General features: G+C 30.4%; 2 protein-coding genes and 1 pseudogene across 2 annotated transcripts; 1 reads left to right on the forward strand and 2 right to left on the reverse strand.

Moving 5' to 3' along the window:
• Positions 1–5054: 5054 nt before the first annotated feature.
• Positions 5055–5549, reverse strand: LOC105786657 (rust resistance kinase Lr10). The gene has a single exon (XM_012613164.1). It carries the CDS (start codon positions 5547–5549, stop codon positions 5055–5057), a length of 495 nt encoding a protein of 164 aa, XP_012468618.1.
• A 9058-nt stretch (positions 5550–14607) lies between these two features.
• On the forward strand, positions 14608–15726 carry LOC105776279 (transcription termination factor MTERF9, chloroplastic). Its single transcript, XM_012598850.2, has one exon. The coding sequence runs from the start codon at positions 14608–14610 to the stop codon at positions 15724–15726; it is 1119 nt and encodes a 372-aa protein (XP_012454304.1).
• A 664-nt stretch (positions 15727–16390) lies between these two features.
• Positions 16391–18203, reverse strand: LOC105786658 (probable receptor-like protein kinase At5g39020; annotated as a pseudogene).
• Positions 18204–18953: the final 750 nt, after the last annotated feature.

The raw sequence follows: 18953 nt of genomic DNA on the forward strand, positions 1-18953 counted from the left end.
TATATATGTAATTACGTTTTCATATTTTATAATTCTTATACGTACACACATATATATACGTATAGACATACATATTTTCATTATATATACCTACGTAGTTTTTTGTATTTTAATTTTTTTAAATTCATACATGCATTTTTAAATTTTTATAGTTTTATTCATTTCTTTATTATCATTATTGTTTTACTTAATGTTTATTTATTTATTTATGTGTCCATTATTATTTTAAAAAATGTTTTAGTTTTTTATTTCATTTATTTACTTGTTATTGTATATAATTGATTTTTTATATATTTATTTTTGTCATTTTTGCTCGTATTATTTTTACTCGCATTATCGTAATTGTTATTCCGTCACATCAATTTTTACCCAAATTCGTAAAAAAGGAAAATTTTGGAAATAAAGGCAATACTCGATACTTGAGATCTTCGAGAGAATTGGGCCCTAACGTGCTGGGTTCTAATTTTTTGTTGAATCTAAATAATCGAGAATGCTCTTTAATAATAAATAAATAAAAGCTCATTATCGGGATTTCAATATGTTGTGTCCTAACGCATTGGATATGACACGTTATTTTCTCGATACGAGGATTTTTCAAAAATAAAGGCAATATTCCATATTTAGAAAATTCGAGAAAATCGTGCCCTAACTTACTGAGCTTCGATTTTTCTCGCGTTGATCCTAAATAACCGAATATCCTTTAAAAATTAAAATAAATGAGGTTTAAACAACGAAAAATAAAGGGCAAGCTTACTCTCAAAATACGAGGTGCCGTGTCCTAACTTACTGGATTTGACATCTTGTTAATTCAAGATAAGAAGGCATTTTTCATTTTGATTTATTCGAGTAAATTTTAAAATAAAACAATATAAAGAGGGATCGTATTTTTAAATTCTTTTCGAGTTTTTTTTAATTTTCGACATCAAGACATTAAGTAATCAACTAGGTACCAATTTTGGGCGTATCGAGGGTGCTAATCCTTCCTCGTGCGTAACCGACTCCCGAACCCGTTTTTCTGAATTTTGTAGACCAAAATCGTTGTTTTAATAAAAATTAAATCGTTTATTAAAAACAACCACTTTTCGAGGTGACCCGATCACACCTCATCAAAAAAAGGATTGGTGGCGACTCCCATTTTCGTTTTCTTTTTCAAAATCCAAGTCGACCCCGTTTTATCAAAAAATGGTGTCAACAATTCCCATCGAGAGTAACCTCTCATAGAAATATTGCAAGAGTGATTGTTCAGACAGTCTATGTTGTGTGCAACTTGCACACAACTTTTTGTATCGCTCCTAGTAATCATAGAGCGATTCAGTCTCCTTTTGCCTAATTCTTACAATGTCCCTCCTTAATTTAACTGCTCGAGCTATTGGAAAGAACCAGTTAAGAAATAAATGAGAAATGTCAAACCATGTATTGACAGACCTTGGAGGTAAATAAAATAGCCATTATGTAGCAGAGTCGGCTAACAAGAAAGGAAAAGCACGAAGTTTAATTTGATCATCAGTTACTCTTTGAGGTTTCATGCTTGTGCAAACCATATGAAATTCCTTGAGATGGGTATGCAGATTTTCATTCTGTAATCCGCGGAAGGTAGGAAATAGATAATTCATGTCTGATTTTAACTCGAATGGCATTTCTCCCACCCGATAAGTTATACATAGGGGAGCTTGTTCATCTAGGGCTGTTGCAAGTTGGCATATAGTTTGCTCTGCCATATCATCTGGTTCATCGAATGAGAAAATGTCATCGATGTAAAATCCTGTTTTAAACTGAGGTTGTCGTCATTTACCACGTTGAGTGGCTTCTATTCGCAGTTTTTGAGCCAATTTCTCTATTTCTGGATCAAATTCTAGAGACCCTAGTTTTGACCTGGTCATAAGGAAAACAAATGAAAATTAAAAAAATTTTCAATCCCCGACAACAGCGCTAAAATTTGATGGGCATCGAAACCACCAAATAAATTAATTCCTACAAGAAAATAACTCTAAACAGTAATAAATAGTAGTTTGGACGATTCCATAGGGATTGGTGATTATGATCAACTTTCATGTTTTTCTTGTGAACATAATTTTTGTCGTGTCGATAATCGTGGCAATAGACATGCCGACGACTCCAAACGATTTGCTTTAAAATAAATAAAATAAATTAGGGGAGTTTCGAAATGTTTAGAAATTAAATTATTGAGACAGTATAAATAAACAATTAAATAAATCAGGAATAAAATTAAATTAGAAATTAAATTCGAATTTTGTAAACAAAAATAATAAGCCTTAGCCTTAGACTCGGTGAATTTCAGTTTCTGAACTAATCCTCGAAATTAGTTTTCTCCTCCAAATAATAAGTTGGTTATAGCGGTTAAGAACGTCCTAACCACCAACTATACCTCTCATAGTTGATTCCAGCACTACTTGCAAACAAACCTTTATCGATTATCTAACCACAATGCACGCGCTTGCGATTCAAGATTCCAATAGCCTTGTGTTCTGAACAGCACAACTCAAATTAACAACCTCAACTGCGCAAGACGTTTAAATTTGATCACTATCTCCCTTGATTTGTTCGCAAAAATCCAAATACAGCACGGCCTACTTGTCTCTCCAACTGTCTGCCAAAATGACTAAAACCCAACACGCTTTTTGAATTGAAATCGAGTTAACTTTAAGGGATGAATTTGTCAATCCCGATATTCCGGAGAGATGGTGAATACCGATTTGAAGGATTTTTAGTGCGAATATGTTTCTCACGATTCCTGACTGGAAAGAATATTGGCTTAATGCTAATTTGAATTTATTGAAGCATAAAATTAATTAATAATGCTTTGGTTGGTTATTGAAGTAGATTTGAATGGAAATGGTGGTAGGTGAAAGGGGAAGATCAGCTTAGGAAACAATTAAGCCAAAATATTGAAATGGAAACAAAAGTTGGCAGAATGCCTGCACTCTTTCATGCAAAGTAAAAAAAGAAAATAAATTGACTTTTCTATTCAATTGCTAGGAAAATCAAGATGTATTTTTTCAAGTTCACCATGCCACCATAAACCATATGCTAAGATTAGGCTAATCCCACCTACCCAGTAATTACATGAAATAAATATTAGATTTCTTTTCTAATTTTAGCTTATACAAAGTCAAAAATATGATCAAACCCTAAATGTCTCCAAATTTCTGATTCGACCTCTCTTTAATTTCTCATCCTTCAATTTAATCATTTTTTGCTTGTTTTCAAATTAAAGCATCCGAAATTCGTTCTTGATAAGATTTAAAATAAAATTCACCAATCAGCAGAAATTAATTCAAAAACAAGTTGATTTGAGCACATAAAATATGTAAAACAAATTTGTTATCATTATAATAATTTTATATTCAATTGGTTTAATCTAACTAATTATTTTGAATTTCATTGTCATGACTTATAGGTGATAAAATATACAATTTATTATGATTAATTTTAAAATTATTATTCGGTACATTGTGGAAAAAAATCACAAGATCACATATGCATGTCCATGTATTTATTTATAGATTTTAAATATAATTTAAAGACCACTTGTTATTATTTAACTTTTGCTTGTGGAATTTTTCTTTCTATCAAATAATAATCCTTAAAATCATTATCCAGAAAGAAAAATATTAATATTGTTGCAAGTTATTAAATACTTTTGGAACATTGTAGATAAACCTGTATCACATTAACCAATTCCAACTACAATTGGGACAAACAAATCAATGAAAGCATTTTTTTTAATATAAGTCAATGCAAGTATTAAGTCTTCTTTGAAACACAAAAAACATTTAAGTCGCTAAGAGCGACAACAACCTTTAATTAAACAAATATAATGATAAGAATATATATAATATAATATTTGTCTAGTTTTCTTTTGGACGTACAATACTTGTCTACTTAATTTACTTATTTGATTATTTTATTTATAAAGTAACAAAATGTTAATATTTTTATTTCAAATGAAACATTATAATGTCAAAACATTTTATAAAATACTTTTTATTGTTGTGTCCTGTCATACCCGTATCCTTATTTTAAAAAATTATCATATCACTATGTTCATATCATGTCGCACAGTATTACATGTCTTTGTCCGTGTTTCATAAATAGTTTTTAAATGTTATTTTAAAATAATTATTTTAAAATAATTATATATGTCTTCATTTATTTTGCATGAGTTTAAAATAATAAAATTTAAATATAGATATAAGTTCTATTAATTTGTATAAAACCATTTAATTAAATTTAGATTTAAATCTAAAGTCTAAATTTAAATTTTAATTATCACAACAATCAACTTAAATTAATTCAAAAGCTCAATTTGAACATCAAAGGTCTACAAAAGTTGAATCATTATATGTGTACTTCGGGTAATTACTTATTTCGCCTGAATTGAAGCCCCCCTCTTTTTTAGGAATTTCGGGTCTCTTTAGTTACTTTTTGAATAGATATTGCAATTATTTAAATTTTTTTTATCAAAAGGAATTTTTTTTTTAGAATAAAACTTCATAAATAAAAAAGGTCATGAGAGAACCCAAGAGGAAGTTGATGTCTACTTGACTCATCATTAGAGTAACAATATTTCAACTTGTTATAGTAACAATATCCAATGATTTACTTGGCTCATCATTACAGTTCTCACAACTATGAACCTCCATTGATGTTTCAAGAGGAAGTTGATGGAATGGCTTAGGAGGCATCTCAAGGAGTTCAACATTAGATTCAAGCATCTTCAAAACTTTACTCATTGAAGGACGATCAGAAGGCCATAATTGTATAGACCAAAAGGCTGTTATTACCATTTTCTTTACCATTGCTTTTTCATCGTCAGAAACATCTCCCAACTCCAAGTCCTCTCCTTGATCTAATCGATCATAAATCCAAGATGGAAAATATATTTGACTAGTGTGGTCAGCAAATGCATTCACATTCTTTCTCATTCCAATCATTTCCATTAGTAACATTCCAAAACTATAAGCATCGGCTTTGTATGAGATGCCTCCAAGATTTTTGTAAACCAATTCAGGAGCAATATATCCTATCGTTCCTCATGCCACAGTGAGAGAGACAATGCTATCATCTACTGAATACAATTTAGCAAGACCAAAATCCGAAACTTTTGGATTAAAATTCTCATGAAGAAGAATATTGTGTGGCTTGATATCAAAATGTAGAATTTGCATGTCACGTCCTTGATGTAAGTAGTGAATTCCTTGAACCACCCCAAGCACAATATCAAACATTTTTTTCCAGCCCAAAGTGTTCTTATTTTCTTCTGTAAATATGATTTTATCTAAAGATCCATTAGACATGAAGTCATATACCTGAGCTTGCTTTGATCCCTCCACACAAAATCCAATAAGTTTTCCCACGTTAGCATGATGAATTGTCCCAATAGAAGCAACTTCGTTTATGAAATCTTGGCCATTACCCTTTGACTTGCCCAACAATTTTATTGCCACGTGATGCACACTACGAAGTTTTCCTTTAAACACTGAGCCATAACCTCCTTCACCTAATTTATCTTTAAAATTTTTAGTCATTTTTTTAACTTCTTTAAAAGAATACCTTATCAGTACTAGATTATTTTGGCTTTGAAGGAACTCTTCGATCTTATCATCCATGAATAAATGTCTTCTTCTCCATTTGTACGTAACAAGAGCAAACAAACAAATTATCCCAGGAAATGACCTCAAAAAGATAATTCCACCTTTAAAGAAATACAATGTAATACATCAATACTTGTGAAGTTAATCAAATGATATATAACTTACATTCTCGAAAAAGTATACAATGTGATAGTTTTATGTTGTTTTATAATTAACTACTACTTAAAAGAAGGGCATATTAATTTCACTACTTTATGGTATTAATTTAGGAATAACAGTGATGCCTTGTGTTTACCCTTCTATACCAAATGAAAAACTTTGAAAGGCCATTGAGAACCCAAGAAAAGTAATTCCGAATTATATGTTATGGTTTATATTCTAGCAGTTGCACCTCAACAAATTCAAACTTAGAACTGCACACACGAAGGAGTAAATCATTCAAATTGGATACCAATTATTCTAACCTCACCATGGTCCATCAAGGATACTCAACTTTTATATTCATGTCAAATATACTTGAAGAAGGACAAAGTACAAATATAATAACCTTCAATCTTCATTAATGAAACAAAGTCTATAATCACCAAAAGATGCAAGACAACCCAAAAAAAAAGACAATGGATCGATTCAAGAGCTTAACTTTGTTGAATGTTTTAGCAATATGAATATTCACCAAACTTACAACCTGTGAAAGTTCTAAACAAGACCATTATGAACACAAACTTAACCAAAAACCCAACATCTTTCTTTACTTGACAAAAAAATATTCTTTCGTATAAGTAGAAGAAGATTGTTTTCGGCATTCAAACTCCTTAAAGAATGCTATAGATTTATCAGTTTTGCAGTGAAATTAAATATGAACTTGTATAGTACGATAGACTCCTTATTCTTTTTTCCCCCAAGAATATTGCTAATATCTTTTCTTAACCAGTGCTAGAATTTGTATCTGAAAAAATGCAAATCTGCAAATCCAAAATTAACAATACCTGTTATTGCCAAACAGAGAATATAAGTTCCTGTAAAAAAACCACGAATAAAAACGAAATATCATTATTTCAAGAGAGCAGCGAAATAGTAAAATCAAAGCACTTCTAAATTCTAATGAATTTTGGGAAGCATACTTCTTGGCATAGAATCGTTGATATCGTAGTAGACATGGGGGCCGTGGAAAAGGAAATATACAAAGCTGTCCATATAGTTTCTGAAGGCAAATTTCAAGTTTGACAATCTGGATTATATATTCAACAAATCAAAGTAAAATTAATAAAGGGGTGTAAAGGAAAATTCCAAATTTGTGTAAAAAAATCAATGGAAGGTAATCTAAAACATTATATTCTATTTTGTGGTATATGCTCAAAAATTACAACAATTCTTTACATATTTTGTTTGCAAAAGTATGCAACATGTATTACAGTATAAGAGTTTTAGTTGACAAAAATTATTTAATATAATGAAAGGTGAGACAAAATTTATTCAAATTATTTAATCCAAAATAAAAAATATACATTATAGCATTAAAAGACTGCGAAAAAAATAAACTCATCCACAACGGTGGAATATTTACGTACTGCCAACTAAATTGCGAAAAAAAGTAACATAAAATAAAATAAAAAATAAAGGTAGGTCATACAAAAAGAAAGGGAAAAAGATAGTGGTTCATAATCATAAGTATCATAATAATAATATACAGAACTAAGAGGAAGAGAGTTGCAATCATCCGTGTCCAAGCTCGCATCAACCTTTCGTATTATATAATTTTCGTAAAAGATTTGTTGGACAGAGAATTTCCCTCCTCTCTCAACCAAAGTGGTGCGATTATGGTTCTCACACTAAAATTCAAAGCCATAATGACCACACTGGGAAGGTTAGTTTTTTAATCGGAATGAAAAACTGATATTCAAATTCCCACAAAAAGTAGAGCCACAATCTTGGTTAATAAGATGCCGAGCAAAGCAAGCACAGGGAATAGATTTACAGATGAAGCAAAAGCGGCCATTAGGTGAACAAACAATGGTAGTATTGCTTTTAATTTTGGCATGCTAAAATTTTGGGTAGGATTGAAGAACAACAATGGGAGCAAGGAAATATGTAAGAAAACTTTATTGTGAGAGGAAGCATTATTGAGGACTGAAGACCCCAATCAAAGCATATCAGATTCCAAGAACAGAGCCAGGATTACGTCACCAGGGAGACCAAGGGAGCAAGACTTTTCAATAACAAAAAAATCTTTTGTTTTAAGAATAGAACTTCATAAATAAAAAAGAAAACTTTTTCTTTTGTAATTTTTAAAAGGTACAAATACCAAAACTTGAATTTAAAAATAGATTTAGAGTTAGTTTCATTTTAAATGAAGTCAATTTAGCATTGAATTGATCATGGATCAGGTTAGGCTGAAACAATATTTAATTCTAAAAAAAGTTTTAAGTCTTAGGCTTGTTTTCGACCCAACTCTCAAGAGCACATTTTTTCTTATTCAAAAATAATAAAATATTTAAAATATTTTTAATTAATATTTTATATATACTTTATAATTAAATTTAAATTTAAAAAAATTTTTTTACTATTTAAATTAAATTTGAATTGAGCCGATCTAGATACGAAAATACTTATCCAAGCCTAACTCAAATTGAATTGAGTTGTATGGGGTCACAGCTGTAGTTTAGCAGAGTTTGTTGAAATTGAAGGTGTGTAAAGTTGAATGATCAGATAGGATTTATGAAAATGAAAACGAAGGTAAGTTTAATTTTGAACTAATATAAGATGTGATTGAAGCCCATTCTTTTACGAACTTTGGGCCCGATTCAGCACCCATTCATTTATTTTAATTCTTGGCACTAAATTTATTTTAATTCTACATACCTTCCGTATTGTTATTTAGGGATAATATAGTTAAGTGCACTTCAGTACATATTTGTTTTGGTCTATTTTCACACCTGAATTTAACTATTAGGTATATTTTAATTTTTAAATTGAAAATATGAAAATTTTATGATGCGACTCTATGAGATTGTGCTACATCATCACTTAAAAATTAAAAAGTTATTTATATAAATTTTTAGAAGATGACGTGGTACAATCTCTAAGTGCCATGTCCATTATTTAATAATCGGATTGGTGGTTAAATCACTCAAACCACTAGTTCTCCATTCAACCAGTTTGATTAGTTTGATGCCGGACCAACAATAATTAAATAAATCATTAAACATTCATAAAAATCTAAAAACAATAAAAGAAATTTTTGTTAAACCGATTAATCATGGTCAACAGTTGGGGTTTTCTCAATTTTCAATTTTACCAATTTCAAGCAATTTCTTATTAAATTGATTCAATTTCTTTGTTCAAACCATCATACCAATCGAGTCTCAGTTCAATCACCGATCATTATTCCATGTGAGATATTAAAATAAAAAATTTACCCTCTTTCAAATCACTTGTAACAAAACTCTAAAAATTCGGGATAAAACACAAAAATTTAAGATCCCAAATAAAATAAACGCATTAAAAATATTATTTGTACAGTAGTAATGCAGCCAATTAGTCTAGATATGTTTCAAATCAATTGGTTTGATTCAATACAAAGCCTAAATTATAGTAAATTTTATTTGCTCGATTAATAGAATTTATTTAAAAAGAGCCAAATGAAAACCACTATACAACTTTATGAAGTCGGCAACACATCCAACACTCAAAGCACAAAGAAACTAGATGTCAACAATAAAACAATAATGCCAACATTCTCAAACATGTCAACAAAAATATTCTAAAAAAAAGGAAATAGGACATCCCACCTGGAGTGTTGAAATTCTTGGACTCAGTCGTTATAACAACAAAAAAGGAAATAAGACATCCAACATTCTCATCACAATGCATTTTCCTCTTACTCACCAACAACCTCTGCAGTGCGATAACACAATTAGAGGCTATTGTGATAGCAACTTTTATAAATATTCAAAAATTAACTTTTAAACACATCTTGTCTTAATATAAGGTAAAGGGTTGATTCAAACATAAAAATTTTAACCAATTCATCTCACCTCAATTCAATTGATCACATAACTAAATTGATACGAAAATCTATTCATACAATGTACATTTAATTTATATATGATTTCAATTATGGTTTAAATTTAAATATTTTTAACAAAAATTTTAAATATTTAATATTGAACAAATAGTCAAATTTCAAAATTATGAACAATAACTTAACACATAGGTAAAAGTTTTTTTTACTTAATAATATTATTAGCAATCGGACATTATTAAATTGTATATGAAAATAATTAAGCTTAAAATTAAAATTTAAAGGTAATATCATTGTGAAATTTACTCAAATTTTATAATATAGTTATTTATGTACATATGTGACACACATAATAAGATAATTATAACACTCCTAACTCGTATCTATCACTGAAACAAGGTTACGGAGCATTACCAGAGTTTACAAATCAAATAAACAGACATTTCAAACATTTCATATCATATAATATTCATGTCAGAAATCAATCGAAAACAAATATATTGTCATTTATACGAGCCCTCGAGGCCCAAAATATGCGATAGAAACAAGTTGGGATACTCAAAGAATTTTTTAGAAAACATTGAAATTTTTCAAAGTTGTAAGGTCACACGCCCATATGGGCATTGAAATAGGGGCATACGGCCGTGTCCGGCCTCGTGTCTCGTGCTCGTGTAACTCTCGACTTGGGTCACACGGCCAAGCCACACACTCGTGTACTAGGCCGTGTGAGCATCTTGACTTGCATTATTAAGAAGATATAGGGGCACACGAGTGCCACATAGCCGTGTGTCACATACGGTTGAGACACACGCCCATGTCCCTACTATAGGTGTCCATGGGCGGGTGGTCTGCCCGACCCGACGGCCCGCCTGAAATATGGGAGGGTTCGGGCAAAATATAGGCCCAAATATGGGTTTAGGGAAAAAATGAGGCCGCCGGCCCGGGCACCACTTTTTGGCCGGGCCCGCCCAATATAATAAATATTTATTTTTTATTCTTTCAATTTTAAAATATTTTAAAATACTTTTTTAATTTTTATTTTAAAATAATTTTTGGTGTTTATTAAAAATGGGCGGGCGGACTTGGGCTTAGGAATTTTTCTTGGGCGGGCTGGACAAAATTTTATGCCCATATTCCAGCTAGATCGGGCCTAGGCCTAGGTCACGGGCAAAAAATTTCAGGCCCAGCCCGCCCATGGACACCTCTAGTCTCTACCGTGTGGGACGAAAATAAGCCATTTTCCAAACCATATTTCTCATCCAATTTGATACTAACCTAAACACAACAATTTGCATATAACCAAGTCATACTAAATTAGAAATGCTTTTTAGTTTTTAGTTTTTTTCATTTGATTGTTAGATTTTCATAAATTTTAGATGCAAAATCATGATACTTGATTAGTATCATAAAATTTAATTGTGAAAAAAAAAGTAACATAAAATAAAAGAATAAAAAAACAAAGATAGATGTTGTAACTAAAAATTCGAGTCTGACACTTAAAATGCAAACTGAAATTATTAAAGGAACAGACACATCTTTAAACCAAACTTTGTAATAGAAACACCCACCCATCTTATATCTTTAAACCAAACTTACACTAGTTTGGTGCACCAAACTTCCCATTTCTATTTGGGATATCAATGGAAACACCCACCCATCAGTCTGATGCACACCAAACTAGTCTTTAGCTTTAATTGGGATTAATATTTTATTTTTGATCAATTTTTTACACTTTTTTTTTTTTGGGAAACACCTCAATCAAAGCACATCTGATTTTATAAAAATACTTTTGATTGTTGTGTTCTGTCATACCCGTATCCTTATTTTTAAAAATTATCATATCATGCCGTACCCTCATTACATATATGTATTTGTGCTTCATAAGTAGGTTTTAAATGTTATTTTAGAATAATTATATATGTCTTCATTTATTTTGCATGAGTTTAAAATAATAAAATTTAAATATAGGATATAAGTCCTAATTAATTTGTATAAAAATTATTTAATTAAATTAAATCCAAATCTAAAATCTAAATTTTAATTTTAATTATCACAACAATCAACTTAAATTAATTCAAAAGCTTAAATTTGAAAATACATGCGTTTCATTTTAAATGAAGTCTAGCTTAGCACAGTTAAATATCAAAAGTCTATAAAAGTTGAATCATTAGATTGGATTATATGTGTGCTTCGAGTAATTACTTATTTTGCCTGACTTGAAGCCCATTTTTTTTGGAATTTCGAGTCTCTTTAGTTACTTTTTGAATATTAAATATTACAATTATTTAAATTTATTTTTTTATCAAAAATATTTTTTTTTAGAATAAAACTTCATAAATCAAAAAGATCCTAAGTCACAACGTATCACTAAGTCACAATGCATCAGGCTTACACTAATACACCTAGTACCGATTCTTAGTTATGTCTTTGAAATATCTTCATAAAAGCATGTGCTAAAACTTTTAGATTCTAAACAAATTCGATTGTCTCAATTTTATTTATTTAAAATCAAAATTATATATATATATATTTATTTAGCTCATTTAAATGATATTTATTTAAAATGAATTAAATGAGAATCATTAAACAATTTTATAAAGTTGACAACACATCTAATATTTAAAGCACAAAAAATTCGATATGTCAATTACAACAAAACAATAATACCAACATTCTCAAATACGGCAACAAAATTGTTCTAAAACAAAAGATAAGGCATCGCAACTAGAATGTACAAATATTTGGATTCAATCATTATAACAACAAAAAAGGAAACAAAACATCAAACATCCTCATCACAATGGATTCTTCGGTGACTCGCCAACAACCTCTGCAATGCAATAATACAAAAGGAGGTTATTGTGATAGCAACTCTTACAATTATTCAGAAATTAACTTTTAGATGCACTCAATCTAAGGCAAAGGGTTTATCCAAACATGAAAATTTTAACCAACTTAATTCAATTCAATTCAACTCAAACCTCAATCTATCTATGTAGTTTACTTTTAATTTATATATAATTTCGATTATGGTTTAAATTTAAATATTTTTTGACAAAAATATAAATAGAACAAATAGTGATATTAATGAAAATTTGTAATTATGAACAATAACTTAACGCATAGGTAAAAGCTTTTTCTTTAACTGAATAATATTATTAGCAATAGTACATTATTAATTGTATGTGAAAATAATGAAGCTTAAAATTAAAATTTAAAGATAATATCATTGTCAAATTTACTCAAAATTTATTTTTAACTATAGTTATCTATGTACATATGTGACACACATAATAAGATACTTATATATAATAATAATAATAATAAGGCAAAATAATACAAAACCAAAAGGTAAGACAATGAAGTGAAATATTTCTAACCTTATGCAATATTTGAAATTGTTATAATAACAGTATCCAACGAAAATTAGACATCAATGTAATGATTACGTAAAACTTAAATCCAATTGTTACATAATATGAAAAATAAAATAATTATATTATGTAAATAGATCATTCCTGATTACAATGAATAATAATCCTTACAAAAAAATTAATAATTCAAAACTATAAACAATAATTTATAAACGATATTAAAATAAAAATATTAGAATTTTAATATACAAAATTTATATAGAAATATTTTTGAAGTTTTACATCAATTTAAAAAATTGAAATTGGTAAACGTCCACACTTCAAAAATCATTTTGATTTTATCCTTGTTAATAATTTTCTATCGATTTACAAAAAATAATAATGAAAATACAGACAATATCTCACAAAAACATTTTGTATTAAAATAAAGATTTAATTCTTGTTTTCAAATCAGAACGGGTTTGTTTGATCAAATACCATTAAAGTATCGGTTCAAAGAGAGGTAAAATTTGATTGACTCGTGAGTCAAGATGAACTAGTTGAATCAATTTAAAATCAATTGAATAGATGATTGAATCAGTTGAACTATATTTTATAATTTTAATAATTTTTAATTATTTAATTTGAACCAGATTTAATTAAATGGTTTGACTAGTTTGGCCAAGGTTGCTCAAATGGAACTAAACAGATTAGTCATATCAATTAAATTGAAACTTATATAGTGTTGATTCAAAAATAAAATATTGAATCAATTAATTTGAGAACTGATACAAACCTATTGAACCAAATAAAAAATTAATTAAACTTAATTTTAGTATTTTTATTTTAATAATTTATTTAATCATTAAGATTAATTAGAACAATGAACCAATGATTTAAATTTCGTCATAATCTAATTCTAAAATTGTGGATTTGACCGCTCCCAAATTTCCTTCGCTTTCTCTCTCTCTCTGTTCTTCAACATCGTGTTTAGATCCGTCCTCCCATCCTTGAAAGATTCCGTCTTTGACCCTTCTTCGTTGAATCTATCAAACAAATTAGGGTTCCGATCTGTTACTTGTTGTGTTCGTTTAAAAAAATTTTCTTTGCCTCAAAATTTCATCTTCAGAAAAGAAAAAAAGAGAGAGAGAGAGAGAGTTTTCGATTTTCCTTGATTTTGCTTGAGATTTATGTTCTAATCTGAAATTCATTACCTTAATGATTTGCTATATCGGTTCGATCTCCATTACGATTGCTTGATTTTGTATCGGATTTGGGGTTAAATCCAAGCTTGGGCGTTTTTACATTAAATCAGTAACCATCGGCCCAAACTCTACGCCTCTTTCTATCTGGAAAATTTTTACATTAAAACAAACGGAGTTTGAAAGTTAAAAATTGACATTCCATTGAGTTTAAGTTTGAAAGTTTGGCTCAACTCACCGATTACACCCGCTTACATGAAGTAGAAGCCCTTATTACATCGATACATCTGTGTGTGTGTGTGTTTTCCGCTTCCTCTTCTTTCTTTTGGCCCTTTTTTATTTTTCTCAAAAATCCTCACCTACAGCTTACTCCATTCCCTGACATTTTCTCTTAAAATTACACTGAAAAAGCTCACATGTTCCCCAAACTTCATCTATTACTCAAGTTTCGATTCCTTGTCTCCGCATCGAACCGCCAGTCAAACTCTGTTTTTCGAATTACCACCACCTATTCGACGATATGCCCAAACCAAGTTGAAAGCCCGAATGAAGAAGCTATAGAGCATCCGAGAGACTCCATCGAGATTTTCAAGCAATGGGGTTGCTGTGAAAACGATTTGTTGAAGATCTTTTCACGCCAACCTTCTTTGCGCAACGCTCAAGCTACTTCCCTTTTATCCAAACTCAACTTGCTGAGTAGCTTGGGACTCAGCGGTTCCGACATTGTCAAGATGGTCAATTGTCGTCCTCGTTTCTTTTGTTCTCGTATCAATAATTGCTTCGACGAGCGGATTGAGTTCCTAATTAACCTGTTCGGGTCGCGAGAAATGCTTCGTAAAGCACTTGTTAGGAACCCTTCACTCTTGACCTATGATTTTCACAATACCATGAAACCAGTCATTGCATTGTACGAAGAGATTGGCATTAGTGGAAGTGATTTGATTGCTATGCTCATCTCACGTCCCACATTGATCCCAAGGACTTCTTTCAATGAGGAGAAGATGGAATACATAAAGAAAACAAGGGTTTCAAAAGGTTCCAAAATGTACAAGTACGTAGTTTCACTCATCGGAATATCGCGGATCGAGACTATACGTGAAAAGGTGACTAACTTGGAGAAATTCGGATGTTCAGAGGAAGAGATTTGGAGTTTGTTGGGACGTTCTCCTCTTATTTTGACACTCTCGGTTGATAAGGTTCAAAGGAACATGACATTTGTTTTGGGAACCATGAAGCTGTCTCCAAGAGTGGTTCTTGAGCACCCGTTTTTGTTGTTCAGCAACCTCGAAGCCGTATTGAAACCGCGGATATCGTTGGCTCGGAAACTAAAGGAAATGGAGCTTGATCCGCAGATTAAAGGATCGATCATGTTGACAGCATTGAGGATGACGGAAAATCGATTCTTGAATGTGTTTATTAAATGCCATCCACAAGATGTGGCAAATGAACTCTTGGAGTTCTATAAACATGCCAAAGGTCTCAAGCCATTGGCCGAATCATCGAAAAAAATACTGCGTAAAGGATTTCCATTTTGAACATTTTCGTTTGTTTGTTTGGTGCTGTCTTCGTTTTCTTTTTGTTCATCCATGTCAAGGGATATTTCGGTTAAATTTTCAGATTTATAACTTTTATTCTCGAAGGGATAATGTGAGACTCAAAATTTTGGGATATAAAAAGGGATGCCTCTTCGTGTTTCATTGGTGTTCTCTCTCTGCCTATATCCCTTGTACTCCTCGTGATGAAGAGTTGAAATTTTTTCTATGTATAATTGGCTGGAGGGAATATAGATTATGAAACTCCACCATTATTAACTTTGTACGCTCAATTGGCACCGGTTAAAGCGTGTTTAAAGGCGTATTTTCTTTTTATTTAAGAGTTTAAAAGAGATTATGATTTGTGAACAATAATTTTTAAGGTAAATCTAATTCTATATATTTTGACCGATGATTATTTTTATCCTTAAGGTAAATTTGTGTTAATTTTGGTTTGGATGATGTTTATTATTTTATTAATTACTTTTCAACACGGATAAAATCTTGCACCAATTAAAATTCATATATTATTATTAATAAAAGATAAATAAACAAATTAAATCTTTTAAATGTCTTTTATAAATTAGTTTCTTATTTATTTTAAAGTTTATTAAATAATATTATTTTATTTTATAACTAATGTAAAGTAATATATAAGGTAAAATAATATAAAGCTAAAATGAAGTGAAATGTTTCTAACCTCGTACAATATTTCAACTTGTTGTAATACCAGTATCCAGTGATTTACTTGACTCGTCATTAGAGTTCTCACAACTATGAACCTCCATTGATGTTTCAAGAGGAAGTTGATGGAATGGCTTAGGAGGCATCTCAAGGAGTTTAACATCAGATTCAAGCATCTTCAAGACCTTATTCATTGAAGGACGATCAGAAGGAAGTAATTGTATACACCAAAAGGCTGTTATTATCATTTTCTTTATTATTACTTTTTCATCGTCAGAAACATCTCCAAACTACAAGTCCTCTCCTTGATCCAATCGGTCATAAATCCAAGATGGAAAATATATTTGACTAGTGTGGTCAGCAAATGCATTCACATTCTTTCTCCTTCCAACTATTTCCATCAATAACATTCCAAAACTATAAACATCGGCTTTGTATGAGATGCCTCCAAGATTTTTGTAAACCAATTCAGGAGCAATATATCCTATTGTTCCTCGTGCTGCAATGAGAGAGACAATGCTATCATCTACTGAATACAATTTAGCAAGGCCAAAATCGAAAACTTTTGGATTAAAATTCTCATCAAGAAGAATATTGTGTGGCTAGTTATCAAAATGTAGAACTTACCCAAAAGCTCGTTTTTTATTCGAAAATATTAATAATGTTTTTAATTGATATTTTACATATTTCTATAATTAAATTTAAATTTTAAAATTTTTGTATTATTTAAATTAAAATAAAAATATTTATCCAAGCCTAACCCAAATCGAGTTGGGCCGGGTGGGCGATCCGGTCATGATAGGAAAGGAAAAAAAGGAAAGACGAAGCCTAAACAGGCAGTGTGCAGCCCACTAAATTTATTTTAATTCTACATACATTCCATATTATTATTTAGGGATAATATAATTTTTGACCCCTAATCTTGATAGTTAGGTGGACTTTAGTACATATGTCTTTTTTGTTCTACTTTGACACTTGAACTTCACGATTAAGTATATTTTGGTTCCTAAACTTGAAAAATTTGAAAGTTTTATGATGCAACTCTCTGAGATTGTGTTACATCATCACTTAAAAATTAAAATATATATATTTATATATCATCTATTGAGCCTGCCCAATCATTGTCAACAAAACCAAGGAGCTTCATGCTGTCAACCTTGATAAACATCATCCCAAAGCTTAGAGTACCTTTGATGTACCTGATAACTCTCTTGCCAGCTTGAAAATGGCTCACATTGCAGCAATGCATGAACCTGGACAGGAGGCTGACTGCAAACATTATGTCTGGTCTTGTGGCTGTCAAGTACAGAAGGATACCTTCTCGAAATCACCCTGGCTGGTCAACTTTTCTCCAATAGCAACTGGTGTGCTAGTTGCTTTACTGTTCAACATGGAGAACCTGTTTAGAATTTTCAAGGCAAAAGCCTTTTGGCTTGGGAAAATCCCTTGTTTATTCTGAGATACTTCCATACCAAGGAAATAGGTCATTTCTCCTAAGTCTGACATCTCAAACATGCTCTCCATTTTTCCTTTAAAGTCTGTCAACATAGCATTGTTACTTCCTGTCACTAGCAAATCATCCACATTGCTTTTTCATCGTCAGAAGGCAATAATTGTATACACCAAAAGGTTGTTATTATCATCTTCTTCACCATTGCTTTTTCATCGTCAGAAACATCTCTTAACTCCATGTCCCCTCCTTGATCCAATCTGTCATCAATCCATGATGGAAAATATATCTGACTAGTGTCGTCAACAAAAGCATTTTCATTCTTTCTCCTTCCTATCATTTCCATCAATAACATTCTAAAACTATAAATACCGGCTTTGTATGAGATGCCTCCAAGATTTTTGTAAACCAATTCAAGAGCAATATATTCTATTGTTCCTCGTGCCACAGTGAGAGAGACAATGCTATCATCTATAGAAAACAATTTAGCAAGATCAAAATCGAAAACTTTTAAATTATAATTCTCATCAAGAAGAATATTGTGTGGTTTAATACCAAAATCAAAAACTTTTGGATTATGTTGATAAGTATTAGTCCCATATGCATGGGAGAGTATTAAGTTGAAATATTAAATTTAGAGTTTATTATAATAATTTTATATTCAAACGGTTTATTCTAACAAGAGCGGAAACTTTTATAATTTAATACAATTAATTTTATTATTTTATAATGAAAAGCAAAAGAAAAGAAGATTTTAAATTGTAAAAAAATATAAATAAATTTGGACCTTATACTTGTAGATAAACCTTTATCAATTTAATAAATTCCAACTATAATGTGGATGACCAAGAGAATGCACGTCTTAAGTCTTCATTGAAACACAAAAGCATTTAAGTCTTTGAGTTTTTATATCATCGCTTTGGTCCTTTTGTGTTATGTAAGTCGAGCTAGGCATATTCCACCCAACCCATGGATCACGCTAGACGAGGTTTCATGTCTAATTGTATAGATCTTTTATTTTAGTCGACAACTACTCAAGTATTTTTAAAATATTTTTTAATATAATTACATAGGTTGTTGATTTTATTTTATAATC

Source organism: Gossypium raimondii, chromosome 1 (genome assembly GCF_025698545.1).
Source record: "Gossypium raimondii isolate GPD5lz chromosome 1, ASM2569854v1, whole genome shotgun sequence".
NCBI classification, from domain to species: domain Eukaryota; kingdom Viridiplantae; phylum Streptophyta; class Magnoliopsida; order Malvales; family Malvaceae; genus Gossypium; species Gossypium raimondii.

Coding starts and splice junctions, on each gene's coding strand:
- LOC105786657 (XM_012613164.1), bottom strand. CDS start 5,549: ATGACTAAAAATTTTAAAGATAAATTAGGTGAAGGAGGTTATGGCTCA.
- LOC105776279 (XM_012598850.2), top strand. CDS start 14,608: ATGTTCCCCAAACTTCATCTATTACTCAAGTTTCGATTCCTTGTCTCC.